This window comes from Micromys minutus, assembly GCF_963924665.1.
Source record: "Micromys minutus genome assembly, chromosome: 6".
NCBI lineage: Eukaryota > Metazoa > Chordata > Mammalia > Rodentia > Muridae > Micromys > Micromys minutus.
Window position 1 is genome coordinate 44,971,942 of NC_137975.1, and position 21,899 is coordinate 44,993,840.

Here is a 21,899-nt window from a genome sequence, read left to right on the forward strand (position 1 = left end):
GTCTTGTTAACTTCAGGTTTTTTAAATGTAAAATATTTTATAATAGTTTATTAAAAATAAATTGTAAACATAATATCAAGAATGTACTTGTCTATGCTAGAATGAAGTATTGTTTTGAATAAAGCTGTATTTTATGTAATTTAATTAGTCACAATGGGACATTTTTCTAACACTGATCACTAATATGCAATATTTTATAAAAAGCAATTTTATCCTAAAATTTAAAAAAGCCAGATTAATACGTCAGGAATGATAGATTGATAGAATTGCTTAAGTCGACAAGAAAGGATTCATTGTGAGAAGAGTTTTCTTAATTATTGAACTAGTAAGATAGTCTATACAGCAACCATGATAACATAATTACTTGGTTTTCCAAATGTGGGGTACAGTGAGACTATAAACATATCAGTGAGGTCATGAAAAGTCACACGATGACAAAAATGCAGAGGATGATTATTTCCAGAGCAGTGATGTTTCCTCGAGTCTTAAATAATATATCAACATATATTAACTTCAACTTCTCATGGTTAATGATATTTACAATTAATATGGTACAGTATTCCCTAATTTGAGATTAGCAGCTGCAATTAACTCAGAATAGATTCTTTGAAGTGCTTCAAAGGGCTTTTTGTAATAAATTATTAGCTTCTAGTCAGCTAATATGAAGTGAGTATATTTGGGGGCTGTGAGAAGTATGTTAAAATCTCATAAAGCATTTAGTTTAAGTTAATGAAATGAATTTGTATGGTACAGAGTCTCTATATGGACACAGAGCAATGACTGACATTCTAGAGGAGGCTTTATTTAGACCAAGCTGAGACATCTTTGGGATAACAGGCTTTAGGCATTGCTATCTTAGATGTTAAAGCTGAATAGATTTCTAGAACTCTCAAGTCCCTTTAAAACCATCATTTTTTTATTGACTGACTTAGTAAAAGATAAAAACATTTAGTCCTGAGTTTCTCATGCTATCCTAAGAATGCTGATTTTAAGTTTGTAAAATTGAGCAAGAGGCTTTTCACTTGTAAGGCTGGACCTGGCAGACCCAGAGGATCCTGGGTGTTCACTGACACACCATTGAGATAAGAAGAGAGACATGAGCCAGGGATAAAGTCTGGCAAGCCTGTTGCTTCCAGTGCCCCGGGGACTTTGTAGCTCACGGGTGTGGTGGTCCAAGAGAAGACACAAGTTTGAAACATTAATATCTTGATAGGGTAAAGATGAAGGTGCCGGTATCCGGGGATGTAAAAGAGGAAACTGAAGAGAGTAATGTGGAAGAGGAAGAAAAGCCAGAAGACAAGGTGAGCAAGAAAAAACTCGCCTAAGCACTGAACTCAGTCCTTTAACAGACAAGGAGAAACAGGATCTTCTCCCTCTCTCCTTTTTAATTTTCATTTAGGTGTTTCTGAAACCTGTCCTTGAAGACCTAAGCATGGAACTGGCCAGAAAGTGCACCGAGCTTATTAGTGACGTAAGTGGCTCTAAAGACTTTTGTCTCATTTGCTTCCTTTACATGAATAGCTGTATTGTAGAGTCACAGGGCTGGAAAGAAAATTTTGAGGTTATCAGTTAGAGCATTGTCATTTTCCAGATTGAAGATCTAAGTCCAGGCCTGTGAGGTGATTCCCTCAAGGTCCTATAGGCAGGGAATGTCTGCGGGAGCCATTGTCCTCATCCCTGATCCAGGCCTGGTCTCTTTCTGGTTGTAAAACAGCATGGTGCTGTGTTATTAAGCTCATGCTTGAGAACCCCTAAGACTTTAAAATTAGCAGAACAATAGAATTTGTCTTGGAAAGATTTCTAAGTGAATGGCTTTTAATATGGAAGACCTTTATCTAAATGAATAGTGCTTAACTTTCTGAGGGCAGCTTGAAATTTCTGTCAGATGCAATATTTTTCCAAATCATGAAGATGCACCTCCCTCTAATTGCACCTAATGTTTCTTTGCAATATAGGGTGTGTGTGTGTGTGTGTGTGTGTGTGTGTGTGTGTGTGTGTGTGAATGGAACTGTACATTCTGAACACTGGCTCACATGATAATATCATTAAAAAGAAACATTTTTGTTTTTAGGAACTAGAGCTAGTTTATATGCTATTCCAAATGAAACCCTAGAGTTATTTGATGTAAACATGTACACATACATGATAAGTATGTAAACTAGAATTTTAGATACATAAGAAAGAATATTTCTTATTTGGGATGAGAACCCACCAGATCCTCATAAACACTGTAAGAGAACTGTTGGCTTAAAAACTATGGAGTTCTATGAAATGAAGTGTTTGTACCTGAATTCAGGGAGCTGAGCATGAAACTGTCTGCAACTGTTGCTTTCCTAGGCAGTAGGGAAGTTCTTTGGTCAGTTCTCCAAGGTCAACCCGCTAATGTCAACTCAACAATGACCTTGGAAATGTTATTGATGCTGGTGATTCAGCTCTTTAAGTGTAATGTTCATAATTCTAAGATGAAATATACATTAAAAATCCCGCAGTTACTCTTCAAAACACTGTTGTGACTGATAAATGCTAGCTACCCTAAATTACTCTATCTGGAACTTAAAAAAATTTTTTTTGACTACTTTTGTAGTGAATGGAAACGCACACACTTCTTCCCAAATTCTTGGCATAATATGTGATATAATTCAACTTCAAATGAACATTTATTGTGTTGCTACTTAGCTACAACCCTAAGTTACTTAACATGAGCTATTTTTTTGTAAAGTGCAATGATAGGACATTGACAGGGATAATGAAGACCTCACAGCAGTGGCAGTTAAGATGTACTAACACCACGTGCCAGGTGCTGTTTGTGAGGGTGAGTCTTCTATTCGCTGGCCCAATTCAGAATTAAGGAGATGGAGGGGAGCCCCGTTGTTTCTCAGAGTGGATATCCATGTAAAGCTTGTTACTCTCTCACACAGTAACATTAGTAACGTCAATGTCACCGCTTAAAGCCAGCTCTGGACATGGTACCTCTTCCTGCTCTGGTTTGTCTTTACTGAAGTGTAATTATTGCTGGGCTGCAGTGCTAATTAGGCAGGTGATTTACTGGAGTGTTTTGCTGAGGATTACTTGTTGGTGACTTAGGGACCTTCCTGTAGGGAGGCACAATGGCTTTTTATCAGGTAGTGACTGCCAGCACCACATCATTCTCTCCTCTTTAGGTGAAATCAAACACATGGGAGAAATTTATGTTTATTGCAGATTTATTTTCATGGTGGAATGTCTGAACTATATTTAAATATTTGAAACACGATTGTTGTCCTTTAATTCATGACTGGACATGAGCTCACATTTCATTTCATCGTAGAATTTCATATGAATAAGATCCTCATTTAAGTGCTAGAAGTTTTACATGGATTAATAAAGATTCTGAAAAATTATACTAATTTCTAAAATAAAAATTAAAGGCAGAGTTTACACAATAATTTTAATACCAAATGTTAGGGCTGGCGTTAGAGTTGTGAACCAGCATTCGTGTCTAGCATGTGCAAGGTTTTCAACTGCAAAATACTAAAGAAATAAAATGTTTACATTCCTAAAAGTTTCAGTTAACTGTAACTGAAAGTTAATTGGTCTTCTTCAGTAAAATCAGTAATTTTATAGCAAGCAAATGTGCTTATATTTGAAATTTCTTTTTCTTCAACAAAATTTCTACATTTGAAAATTTCATCTCTGTGGTATAGTAGCTTAGTCAGCTGGTTGTCTAAAACACATCAGTCGCAGAGTTAAAATAATAATCATAAAATTGATGTCTTGTCACATTAAATAGACCCGAGTTCTGGCTTAGCCTGTATTATGTGGTGTTTCTAATTGGGAAGGACTACACTGGTGCCCTACATTTAACCTAGGATGCCAGTCCTCATCAGCCATTGATTTATCATCTACCCTGTCCTGGAGGGACATCTGTTTCCTAGCTGCTTTCTGTTAGTTTGTTTTTGTTTTGATTGTTTGGATTTGTTAAGGGCAATTTTGTTTCACATTACTGAGTTTACAGTTGTTACTGAGTGGGATGGGGTAGAGGAGCCGTGCTGACTTAGCAGAGCCCTGCACCCTAAAGCTTGTGGAAACCCCCTGTGTTGGAGACCAAGTCATTCATTCAGCTAGCAAGTTCCCCAGAACTGAAGAGAGATCAGTGTGACCCTCAAGCCTTGGCCATCCTGCTAGCCAGGCAACACACACACACACACACACACACACACACACACACACACACACACCCCTTTATATTCTATACACCAGCAAGCCTTGAATAGGATCCCTATGTCCTAACTCACAGGTGCAAACTGGAATTTGAGTGACTGTCCTAGACCACTTGTGGAGCATTGGCAGGGACAAGGCTCAAGTGGAATGCTACCTAAAGCCAGAGCCTGGCTATCAGTCCAGTCACCATGTACTCTGCTTCATTTCCAACACTGGCGTGGGGTTTATGGTTCCCTTTCTACCAGGTACCTTATATGCCCTCCATCCGTTCAATACACTCTCCCTTGCATCTCTCCTAGGCTCATCTGTCTTCGTAGCAGCAACATAATCAGAACTATGCCTGGCAGTGCAGCTGTGGCTGGCTTGGGACTCTGAGTGAGATGATACTTAGTTTCTTTCCCAGCGTTTCTTATAATGCTGTTTAGAGTTTCACAGACTTTGAGACAACAGGGTCTTTTTCAGTTCTCATTTCTGACCTGTTGCTGACAGTTTGGGCCTGTTTCTTTTATAGCAGCTTGAATGGCTGGGAGCTTCCCTCTCCCCTTAAGAGTATCTGAGGCTTATCTCTCTGAGCTTGCCATTTAACTCAGTGAGTCAGGGTCATCAGAAGCCGTGGAAGCCCTGGAGACACTGCTGCATCCAGGCCCCTCCCAGACAGTACGTAGAAGTGTTAAGCAAGGCTGGCTTGGTATCAGTCCTGAGAGGTTTCCCTGCATGGCATCGTCCACAGGGAGGATGTCATTCTTCAGGTCCAGTTGGGAATCAGTGTAAATAATTTTTCTCCTTGCCTCCAGGATTTGATTTTGAATGTCAGACACTTCATCAGTAACTTGTATCAATAAGACTTGTCCACTAGATTGAGCATCAGGAATCTCAGACTGAGTAACATTCTGGATAGTAGTAATAAACAATCCTGTTCAAAAGGAAATCTCTGGTGGGTTTCACATAAGTGGAGCAGAATGAGCCTCGTGTGGAGCTAGTTGGGTTTCATCAGAGGGCAGCCTGATTTGGCTTATTTCAAAGTTTGCAGGATGTTTATCTACACAGGAGAGGGGGCAGTTTTTTTTCAGATAAATGAATGTGTTTGCTGTGGGCAGGTCCTTCCAATGATGAAAACATTAAATTCTGTGGCTACTCCTCCAGAAAAAGCCTGGACGGTGTTAGAACACCTGGGAGAGCGACCTTGGTCATGACCAAACTAGTTCATAAGCAGGGATCAAACTAGTTTTTCTCACAAGGGGAACTGAATTTAACCAATGTGATTTCATTTGTGCAAAGACTTCCTAGATAAGCATGCATGTAAAAAGAAACAGTCACAAACATTTCCACATCTGTCATCTACTTTGAGCTATTAGCTAATCTCGTCCTCACCGAAAGAACAGTGGGGAGGAACAGGAAGCAACTGTTAGCTAATTTCCCTCTAATTTTAGTGGTGACATCGTGGGATTAGTGGGACAAACCACAGGATAAAGCAAATGTTTGGGACATCTCATCGACCATGACGCCAACAACATTGTCTTACTTTTGTCTTTAATTTAAAAATATGTTGGGTTGTGTGTTTTCTGTGAGACATATGGCTGCAAATAACCCAAGAGCTTACTTAATGCAGTGGGGATTGTTTTCTCTCCACATATAAAACTGGAGGTAGGGGTTCCCATCTCTACATGGTTTTCATCTCCCTTTGTCCTTTTCTTGTTCCCTCTCCTCATCAATATCCTGGGTTGTCACCTCTTGACATCACTACTGCTGCCCCCTGTGATGGGGACAGAGTTAGAAGCATGACATGTCAGATGACTATGCAAAGATTCTCCGGACAGCCCAGAAATGTTAGAAGCTCTGCTGGAAAAATTGCACTAAGTATCGTAGAGGACCTTTGGCCTCCTTGTCTCTTTGCCCTCCCAGGCTAATCAGTGGTCAAAGCAGGTGGTACAGCTGTGTCTGGTTTATAGGAACTGAGGTTGAGTTCCCTTCAGATCTGTGTATTAGGAATGAGTCAGTATGAATGGTTGGGAATCCCACCAATAGATGGAGCCCGTCTTAGACTCCAGCCAGTCTTAACATGCAGACAAGGTTATAAATAGCCATCTATTTAGTGATTTGTATTTGAATGAAACTTTACGTGGTTGACTAATAGTTTTCTTTTTCATTCACTTACCTTTTCCTGTCACAGGGCATAGGAATTCTACAGTTATGCAATTGAATTAATTATGTAAAAGCTTACCAACATTTACTTACTGTTATGCATATTGTGAAATTTATTTGGAATTGCATAGAAATTCACTGGAAACCATACATACACATTCATTAGAAACCTAGCACCTCTCTTGGTGTGTGTGTGTGTGTGTGTGTGTGTGTGTGTGTGTGTGTGTGTGTGATTATAAAATTTGTGATGAACACCAATAGTCAAATGACCTTAGTTTTAAAATACATCTCAAATTTAAAGATGCAAATATATATAACCTTTTAATAAAGATCAGTGAGGGCCATGGAGCCTGTAGAACAAAGGAAGTAAGTATTTTCACCCTTATCCCCAGCTCCTGTCCTGAGCATTTAACCTGTCAGGCATTATCAGAAGGCCTCTGGCCATAAGCACATACCACTGTAGTGAAGAATGTGGTCCTGCTGGGAAAGATGGTGGCAGAAGATAAAAATAATGAGCCAAACTTAAGCCTAATGATAGGCTATTTTTTCTCACACTTAATTATATAACAGGGATACTTTTTCCCCCTATGATCAAAATAGCCTGGTATTTATCATCCTACCATTAACGATTTAATTACTAGTGACTGAAGAGAGAGATTTGCAGGAACCTTAAATTATGGCTAATCTTTGAGAAGAAAAAAAATGTAATTTAGTGTTCAGATAAGATAAATATGTTCTCCTGTTGATTCCATGAATAAAGCATTAATATCTATGAGACACAGCAGTGGACTATAGAATTTTGAAATTACTTACTGTGTTTGGATCTGTTTACATGTTAGGTCAGATTAGGCCCCTCAAATCAGATTTGCATGTGAGAGAATCTCCATGGAATGTTAGTCTATCACATCAATATTAATCATGCCCTCTTAAGAGCTGGGCAGAAGGTACAACTAAACATCACATTTAAATTATAATTAGGAAGACCATATAATTTATTATGTGAATTGGGACATTTTTTTTCCAGCTTCAGTATTTATAGTCTTGTGTAGATAAACATGACTTTATTATAGAATGATATAAATTTCAGTAAATTACTGCCAGCCTCTTAGCTCCTCTGATGTCTGCCCTACCCAATTTTCAGATTGTCCAGCAGTTAACATGACAGCAAGACACTGTTGGCATTTCTCCATATTTCCTGATACTTTTTGAGCTCATGTATTATGTGGAATCTGCCCCCAACAGGAGAATAATTCTGGCCTCTCTCCAAGTAGTGCTTGCTAGTGACTCATTTTGCCAGTGAATCTGAAAACACTGAGCACGTTCAGTAAAGCCCCAGAAGGCTTTCTGGTGGAGCAGCCCACTCACAGCACAGTGGTGTTCTGGAATGCTCTGTACCACCTGGAAAGCATTCTGGGAAGATTCTGGGCAGAGGGGGTGGATGGGAGGGAGGAACTGGGTGCTGATAAATTAGAGAAGTCTGATTTGAAAGAATCAATTAGTAATAGGCATGTTCTGGCTACAGTTTAAGCCCCCTTCTCTGATCCAGTCTGTAAAGGCAAAAAAGCTAAAAGTAGTACACTTGTCTTTTCCTCTACATCTCAATATTTTCTGAGGACTTCTTGTTTCCTACCTCAAGGTGGGCAGATGTCTCAAGCCACAGACTGTATGGCTAAAAGGTCCAGGTTTGATCTCTCTCTCTCTCTCTCTCTCTCTCTCTCTCTCTCTCTCTCTCTCTCTGTGTGTGTGTGTGTGTGTGTGTGTACATGTTTGTGTGGGTAAGAGAGAGAATATGTGAATGATATGTATGTGTGTGTATGTGTGTGTGTGTGTGTTTATGCATGTGTATGGGGCAGGTGTGTGACACTGCCCATGTGGAGATTGGAGGACAACTTTGATTATAGGTCCTTCCACCATGGTTTTGGACAGGGTTTCTCCCATCCCAGGCCTGAACCCACCAACATCTGCAGATTCTGCCCCTTTGCCTTCCGTCTTCTTGTAGGTGTGCTAGGAACACTTCTCTGGCCTTTGTGTAGGTTGAGAACATTTGTGTTCTGGTCTCCATACTTGTAGAACAAGGACTTTCACCTACCAAGCTCTTTCCCTAGCCCTCAGCATGGAGCCCTGATGATTGATGCTTGTGTATGGGAGTGCAGCTCTCCCTCAAAGTGTCTCATTGCCCAGAGCAGCCTGGGACTGGGTCTCAGAAATGGCTGTTCGGAGCTGCATCCCATTGGTCTTTACTTCAATAACTGGACTTGAGTTGCTTAACTTGCTTTTGAGAAAAGTCCTCTAGAGTTGGTTCTTTTTCCTTATGTTAATTATTTTCCCTTTCAGATCCATTATAAAGAAGACTATAGAAAGTCTAAGGACAAGTGTACGTTTGTGACTGATACACCTATGTTAAACCACGTAAAAAATGTTGGTGCTTTTATTTCTGAGGTAAGGTCTAGCAAGCTTGCAGTGGAATGTGGCTTTCTTTCTTGTGTTTATGTAGATGAAAAATATACATTAAAATTAGAGAGTAGTTTTAAAAGTATCACTAAATACTGGTCATATCCACATTATCTATAAACCAAGTTAATATGTATAAACTGGATTTACTTTATTTCATTGGCCTATGTTGTTATTATACTAAACACGCATATTTTGACTGTATTTATTCTTTCTTTATGTAGATTTACTCACATAGGAGACAGTTCTTGTAGCTTAGTTATTCATTTCCCAATGGACAAATTTTAGAGGTAGATAATTGAATACATTATTGGAAATAAGTAAATTTTGTCAGCAAAGTCCTTCAAATGTGGCATCTTTGAGAAATATTTTTAAATCAGCTTCTTTGGAGTGAGATAAGACTAAACTGGAGAGAAGAAGCCAGAGGGAAGGAAACACGTTATTTCCAGTTGAAAAGCCAGACAGCTTCGCCATGAGTAGTCAGGGCCACAGCCCACAATGCATCCTGACTGCCAGGTCATGATCTCTATGTTGAGGATTTGCATTCGTCTGTGAATGAACTTGAAAAAGAGAACAAATCAAGCAGCTTTGTAAATGACTGACCTCTAGTGTTTTGTAAGTAGTGTTGGAAAGAGAAAAATATAATACACTCAGTATTATATAGTAATGTGCTACAATTTTGAGAAAAAATTTGTCAAATTTTTGTTATTACCAGAATCCTTAGCTGTAGGGACAAAAGGCCAGTGAAAGATACACTCCGTCAGTCAACACCCAAATCAGCTCTGAGTGGAGGGCTCCTGAGGCCTCATCACATGAAAAATCAGCATTCTTTTTTTCCTTGTATTAGCTACATTATTTATCCTATGTAAAGAAACTCTCAGAGTTCTTAATTTGTGATTGATTAATTTCCCTGAAGGAGCTAACTATAGAGTAAAAATTACAATTGGTTTCCTGTCATGTTCCCATGAACCTAATTTTCCCAAGAGAAAATGGTGACTAAGTGTTTGTCTGTTCAAGTAATGTCAGTGCTGGCTGAGGATGGATGGACACACACACACACACACACACACACACACACACACACACACACAGAGTAACCTTCCACTGTATCCAAAGGAAGCCAAGAAAACTTTAATAAAGGAACAGTCCTCTTTTTACTTCTCTTATTTTTTTATTTTATTATTAAATTATACAAGTTTAAAGGATCTAATCTGACAGTTAAACATTTATACACTATGTTCTGATGAGAACAGATAGTCAACAATTTTTTATCTCCTAAAAACAACTTTCCACCAGAGACAAATAAAAATTGTCCACACTTCTGGGCTGAGCATGATGTTTCAGTTCACCCATGATCAATACTGAGCAAATCAAGGGAACTAATGTTTCTTTCTCCTTTTCCTTGTTTCATGCCTGTAGCCTTTGGCTCCCCTCTTCAGTTTTTCATAAAACAAACAGCACTCTGTTCTGAACTTTGGTTGCCCCACAGTTCTGTAGAGAACCCCAGAACATAATTATTGTACCCTATTGTCTGGGTTCCTGTTTTCCAACATCATAGTCCTCTGGGGCCTGGTCATCACTATTGTCTGTCTTTAGGGTCTAGGCAGTAAATTCTAATGACTTGTATTTATGGCTCAGAAGATCTCATTGTTCTCAGACCATTTGTTCACTGTCCAAAGATATGAAGCCCCCAACACGCAAACTTCAGAAAGGCACAGATTGAAACAGGGACTGTCCTCTGCCTTTTCATATTGAATATGAAGCTCTCCTTACAATGCACTGGATATATTTCTACCTTTCAGAATATGTTCATCTGATTTATTGACATAAATTTAAATAGCCTGTAGGTTTTTAAAAAAACTGTGTTTCTAAAGCAAGCTTTCTTTTATGTTTATGATAGCAAAAAATGCTTATATTTCTTTTCCTTTTTTTCCCTCTTAGGCAAAATACAAAGGTAGCATTAAAGATGATCTTTCCAATTGTCTGTATAAGGACATGCCTGCCACCATTGACAGTGTCTTTGCAAGAGAAGTGTCCCAGCTTCAGAGTGAGGTATGACTCAAATCTGTAACCTCATGGAAGATATTTGTCATTTTATGAGCATTTTTTATCTTGGTTATCACGCACTACGAGGAAGTTAGAAGCAACTGGTCTACACTGCTAATTATCAGGTGCAAAATGGCAGAAACTGAAAGCAGCCTTCAGTCACCTGTTCGTTTCTCCAGGCCCCTTCATTGCTCTTTAAAAACCTGATTCCAATATCATCCAGACATTTTCATAAATAGACTTTAGATAACTACTGTAAAATGAGTCTCTGATCCAATATTGTGACTCCAAAGCCAAGAATATTTCAGTAGAATTTACAAAGTCAGGAAAATATGTGACAGGTGGATTTGGGGAATGCACAAGTCCATGCTTCCTTAGCTACATCAGTGTTTCGGGAACATTCTGTCCTGCTGCACACGTTTGCCCTTAGGTGACCTACAGCCACTGTCCACGGAGTCCTGAAGGTGAAATGAGTTATTTCAGTGAGTCTAAATTGCAGAAACCAGAAGCTCTATCATCATGAGGACAGGAGTGTGTGTGTGCGTGCGTGCGTGTGTGTGTGTGTGTGTGTGTGTGTGTGTGACTTTTTTCCTTAGAGAAGATTGACATTCTGAATGTCCTCCATCTCCTGAATGTGTAGCTACAGACTTTCAAACTAGAATGCTTTGATGCTCTCTGCCTCATTTTTTCTTTATATCACACTCTGATGGTGGTGGTGACCATGGTGATGATAATGATGCTCATGCTGGTAGGCGGTGTTGCTGTTCTATACGCCATTTTCTATTATTTGGCTTTCTAAACTTCATGAAAGAGCCTCATCTAACTCATTTTCTGCTCTGTACTTGGAGCAGTCCCTAGCAATATATTGCTTTCCTTTTTAAGGAAAAGCTTCCTTCTGCATAGTTTATGTTCTTCATGTGCAGTGTTGGGCTGCTATAAATACACGTCAGGGGCTGTACTGTGTGCCTCTCACCTATATTTGATTCCCCCCAACAGCTCCACAAGTTATTGTAGAAGCAAGCACAGTGAGGGTAGGTAGCTTCCTCAAGGCCACACATCCAGGAAAAACAATATCCAGAACATAAACATAGCTAGCTGATCTGCTTCCTAAGTCTGGGTTCTCAACATGAGATGCACTTCATCTCTGAAGCCATTTTCACTACTTGCTTTCTCATTAATCACATTTATTTCTGTTTGAAAATATATTGTAAAATTTTGTTTCAAGACAGCCTCAAGTATAGCCCAGGCTGGCCTGAAACTCCCTCTATAGCTTAAACAGAACTTTCGCTCACAGTCTTCCCACTTCAGCTTTCCAAGTGCTGGCTTTATGAAGCCATGTGCTATATTCCTTGTTTCAGTAATTTTACTTTCTTCTTTAGATTTCTTTTTAGAGTAGAGGCTGCCTTGTATTTTGAATAATTCCCAAATAGATTATTCTGGAATAATACTAAGTATAGAACCATTCTTAGAACATCTCTGTAGTAATTCATTATTATAAATTTAATATTATAAATTCAACGTGTCCTCAGCTTGGCAGTGAATCTAAATCAGCCGTGCAATACATACACGTTTCTATAGAGTCTAAAACCATGTGAGAGTGAGCTGCTTGGCCGACTGTGATGAGTATGTCTTTTAGTTGCACTTCCAACATCTGGTCACCTAGCAATCAGAGAAAGGGAGTCCTAATGCTTGTGGGAGACCAATTTATGAGTTATATAAAAATAAAGACTCTAAAGAAACCCAAGAATGGGTTGGAATGTGCCCATGGCTGTTTCCAGGCTTCTGCACCACAAAAACGGTGTAACTGTTACTGGAACTGACCAGACTTACTCAAGACTGTGTTTGTATTAGTAGTGGCTATAGGCTTCTGTGTCTGTAGTTCATAGGTGTCTGGTGTGTTTGTGTGTGTGTGTGTGTGTGTGTGTGTGTGTGTGTGTATGTGTGTGTGTGTGTGTGTGTGTGAGCATGTGTATGTGTGTGTGTGTTTATGTTGCAAGCATCTACTGGATGTAAAACCAGGCATTCGTCTGTAATCCCGGCACTCAGGAGAGAAAAAGGATTAAAGTTCAAGCTCATCTGAGCAATAGAATAAGTTCAAGGTCAGCCTCAGTTACATAGAACCCAACTCAAAGCAAAATCTACTAAAAGACAAACATAAGACTTTCACCTATACATACACGTTTCTATAGAGTGTATGAAAGTATTGACATTCCACTCTGATTTGGCTTTGTAGCCTCAAGCTGTTCTGAGCATTCTAAGTGTGAGAAAAATAGTTTGAAGTTGGGGGAAACATTACAAAATGACAAATCCTCAAAAAATTAAATTTATCAGAAAACTTATAAGCATGACATCATTTCCACCAGCTATTTAATGGAAGAAAATTGCTGTGATAAATTAAAGTTCAGCTGCTCCCGACTTGATGCAAGCTGTTTTTAAAGCAGTGCTTAGTAGCAGCTATAAATGAAATGACTATTTCAAAGCTGAAAGTAGAAAATTATGTATCCTCTTTAAGAAAGAGTGCTTTTTCAAATTGTTTCTGGATGAGTCACTATTTCTATGATAACTCCCAAAATGGTTGGCTGTGTTATGTTTATGAAGTCACGAATGTAGAATTCAGTTTAAAATGCAGAATATAGCAAGCATTCATCAAAAGAAGAGATAGACACATGCTGTCCCTTTTTCATTTAAGAGGGAAGAACACATCTTATACAAATCTTGGTGATTTTATAGACTTGGCTACTCATTAAACTCTCCATTTTCTCAGAGGCATCATATAAAATGTAAGTAGCTGTGATAATGGACTGTCAACCTGTGTGAAGGTTTCTCGCTTAAGTAATTACTGAAAATGTAAAGATGTTCCTCATAATTACATATATTTTTGGAATAAACTGAGTGACACACCATAGCAAGATGATTATACCTGGAATATATGAAGTGCTGTCTTCTATTCTTAGTAATCAGCCAGATATACAGGACTGGATCCTGGAACCTGACCAGAGAGGACTAAATCAGACTTGAATACGTCAATTACAATATTTCCCAGATAGTTGGCAAAGGGGAAGTGACCTAGAGATGTGTTACTATCATCTGGCAGTTGGAAGATGATACCAAATTTAATTACAGAATTCTCATGAAATTAATCAGATCATTGTGGGTACCTTAAGAAAGAGGTGGATCAATTGACAGTTGCATCTTGTGAGCAGCTTGGAAAGCTTGGTCCACGTGGACACTGTGGAGGCTCGAAGCCAGTGATGCTTGTCTCCACACATCAGAAGCTCTGTACTGTCTGATAGTTTCTCTCCCTGCATCTACAAACAGTTTTTGGGACACAAGCTGGGGGTGTGATTACAGGAGGAACTTTCAACAGAGCTTATGATATTAAGAGTACACGGCACCCCAGGATGAATGCTCCTTTAGTAGGAGAAATGTTCAAAGAAACTTAAATGCAGAGCCAGAGAGGCCATTTAAATGTCAAGAGGTGTACTGGAGAGCATATTAAAACAGTAAGAATCAACGGCTGTTTATAAAAAAAATAGCCCTACCACTTTAATCCTGTCGACTGCTATATTAACTAAGTTAAGTGGGTAGACAGTTCTGTTTACAAACTCCATGAAGACTGTAACTTTGTGAGAATGCTGAATAAACCCATTTGTTCTTTCATTTACTAAAAGTTTATTACATCGCTACTCTGTGTTATTTACTCTGATAAGCACAGGATATTAAAAGATGTGTAAGGTATCAAAATAGCTTCCAAGGAGCTCATATTGGTGACAAATTCTTCCTTAAGTTTAACTACATTATTTTCACTGAAAGTAGACTCCATTTTGTTCTTGCTGAGTACACTCCTAGTATTTATTTTTATTGGCTTTTATTTTCTTAAAACAAGCAGTTAATTAAGTTCCATTAATACTCTTGCCATAATTCGACTTTCAGCGAATATTCACATGACCTTTGCTTTTTTCTCTTCCCGTTATTACTATTTCCACCCACTGTTACATTCTTTTATTCACTTGTTGTTCAGGTAGTCATGGATGCTGGTTTCTTTTACAGATGCTCTTGTGGGGTTAAGTTGGGGAGCTGAACAGTTGCGAGTTTCAGTATGAGACAATAGACAATAGATGATTGTGCAAAAATAAGAATAGTGAAGGGAATAAATAAAATGACCACGGAGGCTGAGAGCATGGGAAGACTTCCTGTTTGGCTTTCTTTATTCCCAGTTTTATTGTCAGGTGTGGCTGTGTCACCCCCCCCCCCCGGCATCTTTATCACATCCCCTCTCCAGCCAGTACAGAGCAAGCCAAGAATGGTGGCAGTGGGCAGTACTGGGATGACATCATCTCTAGTGGCGACTAGGACTAGGCTCAACCTAGCTGAGAACTGTGGCTGTATGATAATAGTCTCCCTAATTGGGGAATTTAATGAAGATAAACCATCTGCCATACCATACCAGGCAACCATTTATGCCTGTATGAAAACATAACCTTTCATTTAAAAGTAAATAATCCACAGCACTGGAGAGATGGCTCAGTGGATAAGAGTGCATATGGATTTTACAGAGTTCTAACCCCAGTTCCCACAACTACCTAGAACTCTAGCTCCAGGGGTATCCAATGCCTCTGGCCTTCTTGGGCATCTGCATCCACACAGATACATAGACATACCATAGTTAAAAATAATCAAAATATATCTTTAAAAGTAAATAATGCACTTTAACCCATCTTTAATTGACCTCCACTTTGTCAGTTACACCCTAAAATTTTAAACCTTGGGTATTTGTAACTCTACAAACTCTCAACTGATGAGGTTCCGCCCAAACCATAGGCGAGATTGAAGACAGATGAATAAAATCAAGGTTTTAAACTTTTTGTTCAGGGCTTGGGGGGTGGGGGATAAACAGCAAGTTTTGGGTTATGAATCTAAATGGCAGTTCTGGGTGTTATCTTGATACAGACTCTCAGGCTAATTTAACGGTCAGTCAGAAAAACAGGGGAATTTAAAGCAGGGAGTTAACACAGCTCTAACTGGATCTACTCCCTATGTGCATTTAAAGGTTGCCTACAAACAGAAGCATGAGGCTGAGAAAGGCTTCTCTGATTACGCCCACATGAAGGAACCACCGGAGGTCAGACATGCCATGGAGGTCAACAGACACCAGAGTAATGTAAGCAAGCTCTGTCTGCACTATTTTCTGGGAGGGGGGGGGGGAGAAACAGATTTGGGATTCTTTGGTTGAGATTAAGATATTATAGTGCTCTATTCATGAGGATTTAACATCTTTATTTGAATTATTATGGTGGCTGTCATTAAATCCTTGTTAAACACCTTTACATTGTAAGACATTTCTGGCTTCATAAAATTTGCTTTGAATAAAACAAGTGTAGATTCTGTGACCAGTTTAGTTCTCAGCATTTACTGAACTTCCTTGACATGATGGGGAAGTTCATGGCCTCTATCCCAGAAAGGCAGGGCCACTGAAGAAAGTCCAGCTGCCATGGGTGGGGGGGCAGAGGAATTACAAGCTCTTGTTTTGAGGTTCCCTACAGCGCTTTCTTTTGGAATGCTTGTCAGGTTCAAATTAGTTCATGCAAGACCCAATAGATATGAGCTACCATAGCAGGTTCCCAATGGCTTAGAAGCAGGAGCAAATTAAAGACAACACATTCCTCCATTGGTTTTCCATGCATCTTACCAATGACCACTATCATTATGGCCTAGAAGTATAATCTCTCCTGAAATGATAGCAGAACTGTGAATTTTCTGTGCTCCTAAAAGACATGTGAGCTGTTGGTTGGGTTTCTGATGCATTTTTGTCAGTGCTGATGATTCATCCTGTCTGAGGTGGGTCAAGAAATCCCCCACTCCTAAGAAACAGTCCTGATGCCTTTGTGCCATCTCACACAGAATCCACCCCACCCTACGGCCCTCTCGGTGAGGTCTACACAAAACCACAATCTTTTATTTCAGAATAAACAGTTTGTTGTGCTGACTGCATTTGGGGCCTAGTCTTATGGAATAGTTATGTTTTAGGTGTCTGTCTCACCCCTTTTGGGAGTAAAGAGTCATTTGTTCACAGTTTTAGAGAAACTGCAGTCATGTTGGAAGGAGAGTCATGATTCTGGAGTGGCTGCACCCATGGTGACAGCAGTGTAAGACATAGGTGTCAACACGGTCTCAGACTAGAAAGCAGAGAGATTTAGACTGGATCCAGGACAGTTAGAACATTCAAAATCCTGCCCCAACCCAACTACTTCTATCATCCAGGCCCCATTCCCCCAAAGTGTCATCTTTTTCAAAGTCATGCCCAGACTGGTCACCAAGCATTCAAAATGGCTAAACGCTATAGCCGTTTCTGTGCAGGGTAGACATGGTTATGTGACATTGATTTGCATCAGGTCAGGTTTAAGTTAAAACCAGAGTGAGACTTGACATTATGACCCAAACACACCAACACCAAAGGATTCTCATGGATGCCCTAGTTCTGGTGGGAGCTGAAGAAGCTAAGGGTCTGAAATTGTCAGCAGAGCTATTATTTTAAGGGAAAGGTTTGCTAGTCTTGTTTGCTTATAGAGAGGCCATAAAGTTTATAACTACCAGTTACCCTGCTCAAGCACATACCAGGCACTATGCCAAGACTGGTCATCTCCAGTTCTTAAAACAATGCTGTGTCCTGTCCCATTTTATAGACAAATGAAATCAGACCAAAGGAATCAAACTCTTAACCCTCTCTTTCCGTTACCCCCACTGCCTCCTTTGAAAGACCACTGATGATTGGTCAAGGTTTTACATGAGAATTAAAGGGTGGGAGACTGATATAAGTTGTTATCTCAATTCAGGTGCTCTGCAGGAAAAAAAGAATTCAGACCTCCATGCTCCCACTCTTTGACACCGTAGAACCAATTAGAACTCAAGGCTGGGAATTACACAGTGGGCTGGTGTTGAGGCCAGTGATCCAGGGATCTGCAGAATCCCTGTCTTTCTCTGTTGTCCAGTGGGACTCTAATACTGAAGTTCCTTATCCTAAGACTCGGGTTCATCATCTTAACGCTCTTCCCCTTTAAAAGGTCTGTGACTGAGGGATTGAGGAACCAGAGCATAAAGCTTTCTTCTCTTCCATTCCATACTGTGTACTTATGGGAGAAGGATGTGTTTACTTACATTCCTCTGCCGACTTGGCTCAACCTTTACTTGCAAAGTTTGTACATATAATAGGATTTAGAAACTGTTTAAGACTATTTACTCAGATTTAAAGTGAAAATGATATTTGTATTCTACCTCGAGGTAGTTTATATTCTTCCTGAGTCAAGCCTCATAGAATAATACATTTGCTGTCCTTACAGTATGAAATTTAACTCAGCCTTGCAAGCCACACGGAGGGGGAGAGCTGGGATGCGCACTTCCTGCTTCAGTTATAAAACATAAAATATTACCTCCCAGGAAACTTCAGCCCAAAGAACGGCGAGACAGAATTTTCTAGTAGAATTTAGCAGCACTGCTCTTTTGCAATGCAGAATATCACTTTACTGTTTGGACATAAGTGACTCGGTATAGAATAGAAGCTGGGGGCTAGGGAGATGGCATTATGGGAAAGACACTAGTCAAGCTTGATGACTTTAGTTAGATTTCTGCCACCCATGTGGTGGAAAGGAGAGAACTTATGTCTGACCTCTACGTGCATGCTATGGCATAAGTGCACGTGTGGACACATAGGGACACACATACAGACACACACACACACACACACACACACACACACACACACACACCATGGTAATAATAAAGATAAACTGAATCAGAATACCCTATAAACAGCAGAAGTCAACTAGTTGCCTTTTTGCATATTCAAAAAAATCAAGTCAGCTTTCTAAGGTCTGTTACCTGAGAGACTGGGCATTTGTCTCTGGAGCCTCTGTGGATGCTTCTTTTCTGCCCCTGCCCTTTCTTAGGATGCTCTCCGGTGGTCCAAAGAGTAATTTCTCTCTTCAGTTTTTCTTTCTAAATATTTATGGGTAAACAAAAGACTCTGAGAGTCCAACAAGATTTTCACCTTCAAATAACTAGAAGCGTTAATGAAAACAGTAGTGTGTGTGTGTGTGTGTGTGTGCGTGCGTGTGTGTGTGTGTGTGTGTGTGTGAGAGAGAGAGAGAGAGAGAGAGAGAGAGAGAGAGAGAGAGAGAGAGAGAGAGACTGTGTGTGAGTCTGTGTAAGGGGGTACATGGCTGTAACCTCTTGTATAACTGAAAACTTTAGTGAGTGGTCATAGAAGAGGAAAAGCCACAGTTCTCATAATGGCATTCACTGGAGCTCACACTAATAATGAAGTTTAGCTTTAGATGGTAGTGAAAATGTTTGCCTTGCCGAATGGCATATGGATGACCATGGACATGTTATGTATGCACAGAGCACAATTTCATATCTCTCAAGTGGGGAGGCAAGCAGTGGTCCATAGCTCTAAGGGTTCCCTCAAGTTTTCAATGAAACTGTATCTTTAAAGAGCTTTCCCAAAGGTCTCCTTGCTTCATAAAATAGTGGACCTATCTGTCCTTCCTCCTGCTTTGAGGGGCGATTTGAGAGTATAGAGTGATATGACAGTTAACTATGAACAATGGAAAGAATTTGAATTGTTCAACAGATCAAATCACTATGAAATAAATATGAAAGGGTTATCAGGTCAGAGAGGCAAATTTTAAAAAGTCCCCAAACCCCTCTCTTGTTGATACTATTATCAAAAATTTATTCAACCCAGCCTATCTAAATTCTTTCATATTTTAAGGGATATGCCCCTGTCTCATTTTTTTTTCTAATATAATTAGAGAAACTGGGGATATTTTTTGTCAGTGATTTCCTCCAAAAGATGGGATTTTAATGAAAACCTCAGTTCTATCACTCCTTTTCACCAGCCTTATATAGGTGGGAACCAGCCAGCCATTCTGTTATAAGCCAAGTGCATCTCAAGTAACCAGTCTAGTTTTATACGCTGTGTTATAATCAGCTTTCCTAACTTTATATTGCTAATCGGTTCATTTGGCATTTAGAAATGTTCATTATGGGAAGCGAGAGACTTGAAGTTTTATTTTTTTCTAAGCATGACTTATCTTAAGATTAATAAAAATTCATCAGAAGTTAAGTTTCTGTCCCATCAGAAAGTGAAAAGGCTTGTAGACAACTCAGAAAAATGATACTAGGACAATGATTATGGTTTTCTGAGATTCCCCATGGGATTTATAATAACCTCGATTTAGGATTTAGTATCAAAGGTAGTATTTGGTTTGTCTGTTAGAAAGAGTCATTAGAATTACTGCTTCTCTCTGCAAAAGGCTGTGGTGGCAATGAGATTGAATTGTGAAAAAGAAAATGTTTATTAACTGTCTAATAACTTAACAATAATGATAGGTGGTTCTAGCTGGAACTCTGGGGTTCATTCCATGTTATAGAAAATTGAAGTCTTTTCTGTTTGTTGTATAGCTATAGACCAGTTCGGACTCTCAAGAGGTCCACCAGAGCTGGAGTGAGGATTGAAAGAAAAAGACAAGTTAGTTAAAGCTGCAATATGACTTCGGCCAGCATTGAGGTTAAAACCTCGTGGCTGAAGTGAAGTTCGGCTTTATTTGTCTGCTTTTAAATCATTTTAATTACATGCAAAAATGGTAACATTGGTTCTGAGACAGGGATCAAGTGAGTTAACAATTAAAGATCTTACTGGAGGTCAGGTGAAAAGGTCAGAGACAAAAATTGACACTTCTGTGCCTATATTCCAAAATCTACCCTTCCCTGAGCTGCATTTCTAAGGATGCTGCCTGGAGCTACAAATACGAATGTACTTCTCTATGCTGCATTCTAAAAGGCCCTGCCCCATACTTCAGATGTAGATGTACTTCCTTACAGCCTTATTCTTAGAGCCTGCCTAGAGCTACAGATGTAGATGTGCTTCCTTATAGCCCTTACAGGATGTAGCACAGAGGCCAGATTCCTGCCTTGGCTCGCCCCAAAATGTCCTGGGATAATATTAATATTACTCCGCCATCAACTGTTCAGAGGTGCCAAAACAGCTCTCCACACTGTTACTTTTATTCAAAGCAGCTGTGTCCTGTTACAGAAAGCAGTATCTAACTGAGAGCAAAGAGGCTGTGGTTTAGTTGGTGGTACTGGCTAGTGTGCAGAAGGTGCTGAATTGAGTCTGCAGTGCTTACAAAAAAGTAATTCTAATCTATGTGCCAGTTTGAGGTGCCTATAAAAGGCACTCCAATGGCGGCGGTTTTAATGGTTACAAGGGTTTCTTTTAGGGCATTACACTTTGACCTCCCTTGTAGTCCTCTGTAGCCCATCCTCCTTCTTGCTTCTTCCCCAACCTAAGAAGCCTTCATTTTTATCTGGTTTGGCCTCACCAAGATCAATTTGGTTCCTCACTAGAAAGTCAGAATGACTGGTTCTGGTCCATTTGGAACTGTTGCCTTTGGGTCTGCCTGCTTGTGCAATGATTGGCATCATCTCCAAGTGCATTACTCTCCCACCAACAACTGTCTGTGAAGGCTTTATTTCTGATTAGTTTATGAATTTCCCAATCAAGGCATGCCACATGACCATTACATAGTCTCGAAGAGCTTGCTGAGAACCCCCTGCCTCTGTGCCTGCCCATCTTTGGAGAGCAAAGCATCCTTTTTTTTCCCTCCTTTCTAAATCCTGTGAGGGTTCCATCTCTGGTCATCCTGACCCAGACCTAAGAAAGGAAGGGGATCCTGGAGGAGGTGGTTCTAGTCCTAGCAGGAAGTGTTAATACAGTATACAGTTAAGTCTAGACAATTTTTAACAGGGATGGGATGGGAAATGTAAAGAATTTGTGCACATAAACTGTTTGCACAACATGTGAAGTTCTGAACACATTGCATGAATGAAGAAAGCCACAGAGGGCATGCAGCAGAAACAGAAATTCTGAAAGGAGAGAATACACAGGGACCGAGAAACAGCAGAATTACTGAAAGTGAATGTGGTGAGACTGGGACCCAATCTAGAGCCAGATGGTTAGTTGAATCCACAACTTTCCTGGAAGTCATAAAGGACAGATT

General features: G+C 39.7%; 1 protein-coding gene across 3 annotated transcripts in view; it reads left to right on the forward strand.

Annotated features, from left to right (window-relative positions):
- NEBL (nebulette) overlaps positions 1 to 21,899 on the forward strand; it is a gene marked incomplete at its 3' end in the record, with an annotated part of 357,458 nt that overhangs the window by 240,762 nt on the left and 94,797 nt on the right. Inside the window, exons 2-6 of one of the 3 annotated variants that reach the window (XM_080918598.1) lie at positions 1,214 to 1,301; positions 1,400 to 1,471; positions 8,677 to 8,781; positions 10,735 to 10,845; positions 15,890 to 16,000. The exons of the other annotated variants lie outside the window; for them this stretch is intronic. Of the exons in view, the coding sequence (XP_080774724.1) occupies positions 1,221 to 1,301; positions 1,400 to 1,471; positions 8,677 to 8,781; positions 10,735 to 10,845; positions 15,890 to 16,000 (480 nt within the window). The 5' untranslated portion in view covers positions 1,214 to 1,220. The remainder of the gene's footprint in view (positions 1 to 1,213; positions 1,302 to 1,399; positions 1,472 to 8,676; positions 8,782 to 10,734; positions 10,846 to 15,889; positions 16,001 to 21,899) is intronic. 3 annotated transcript variants of the gene reach the window in all.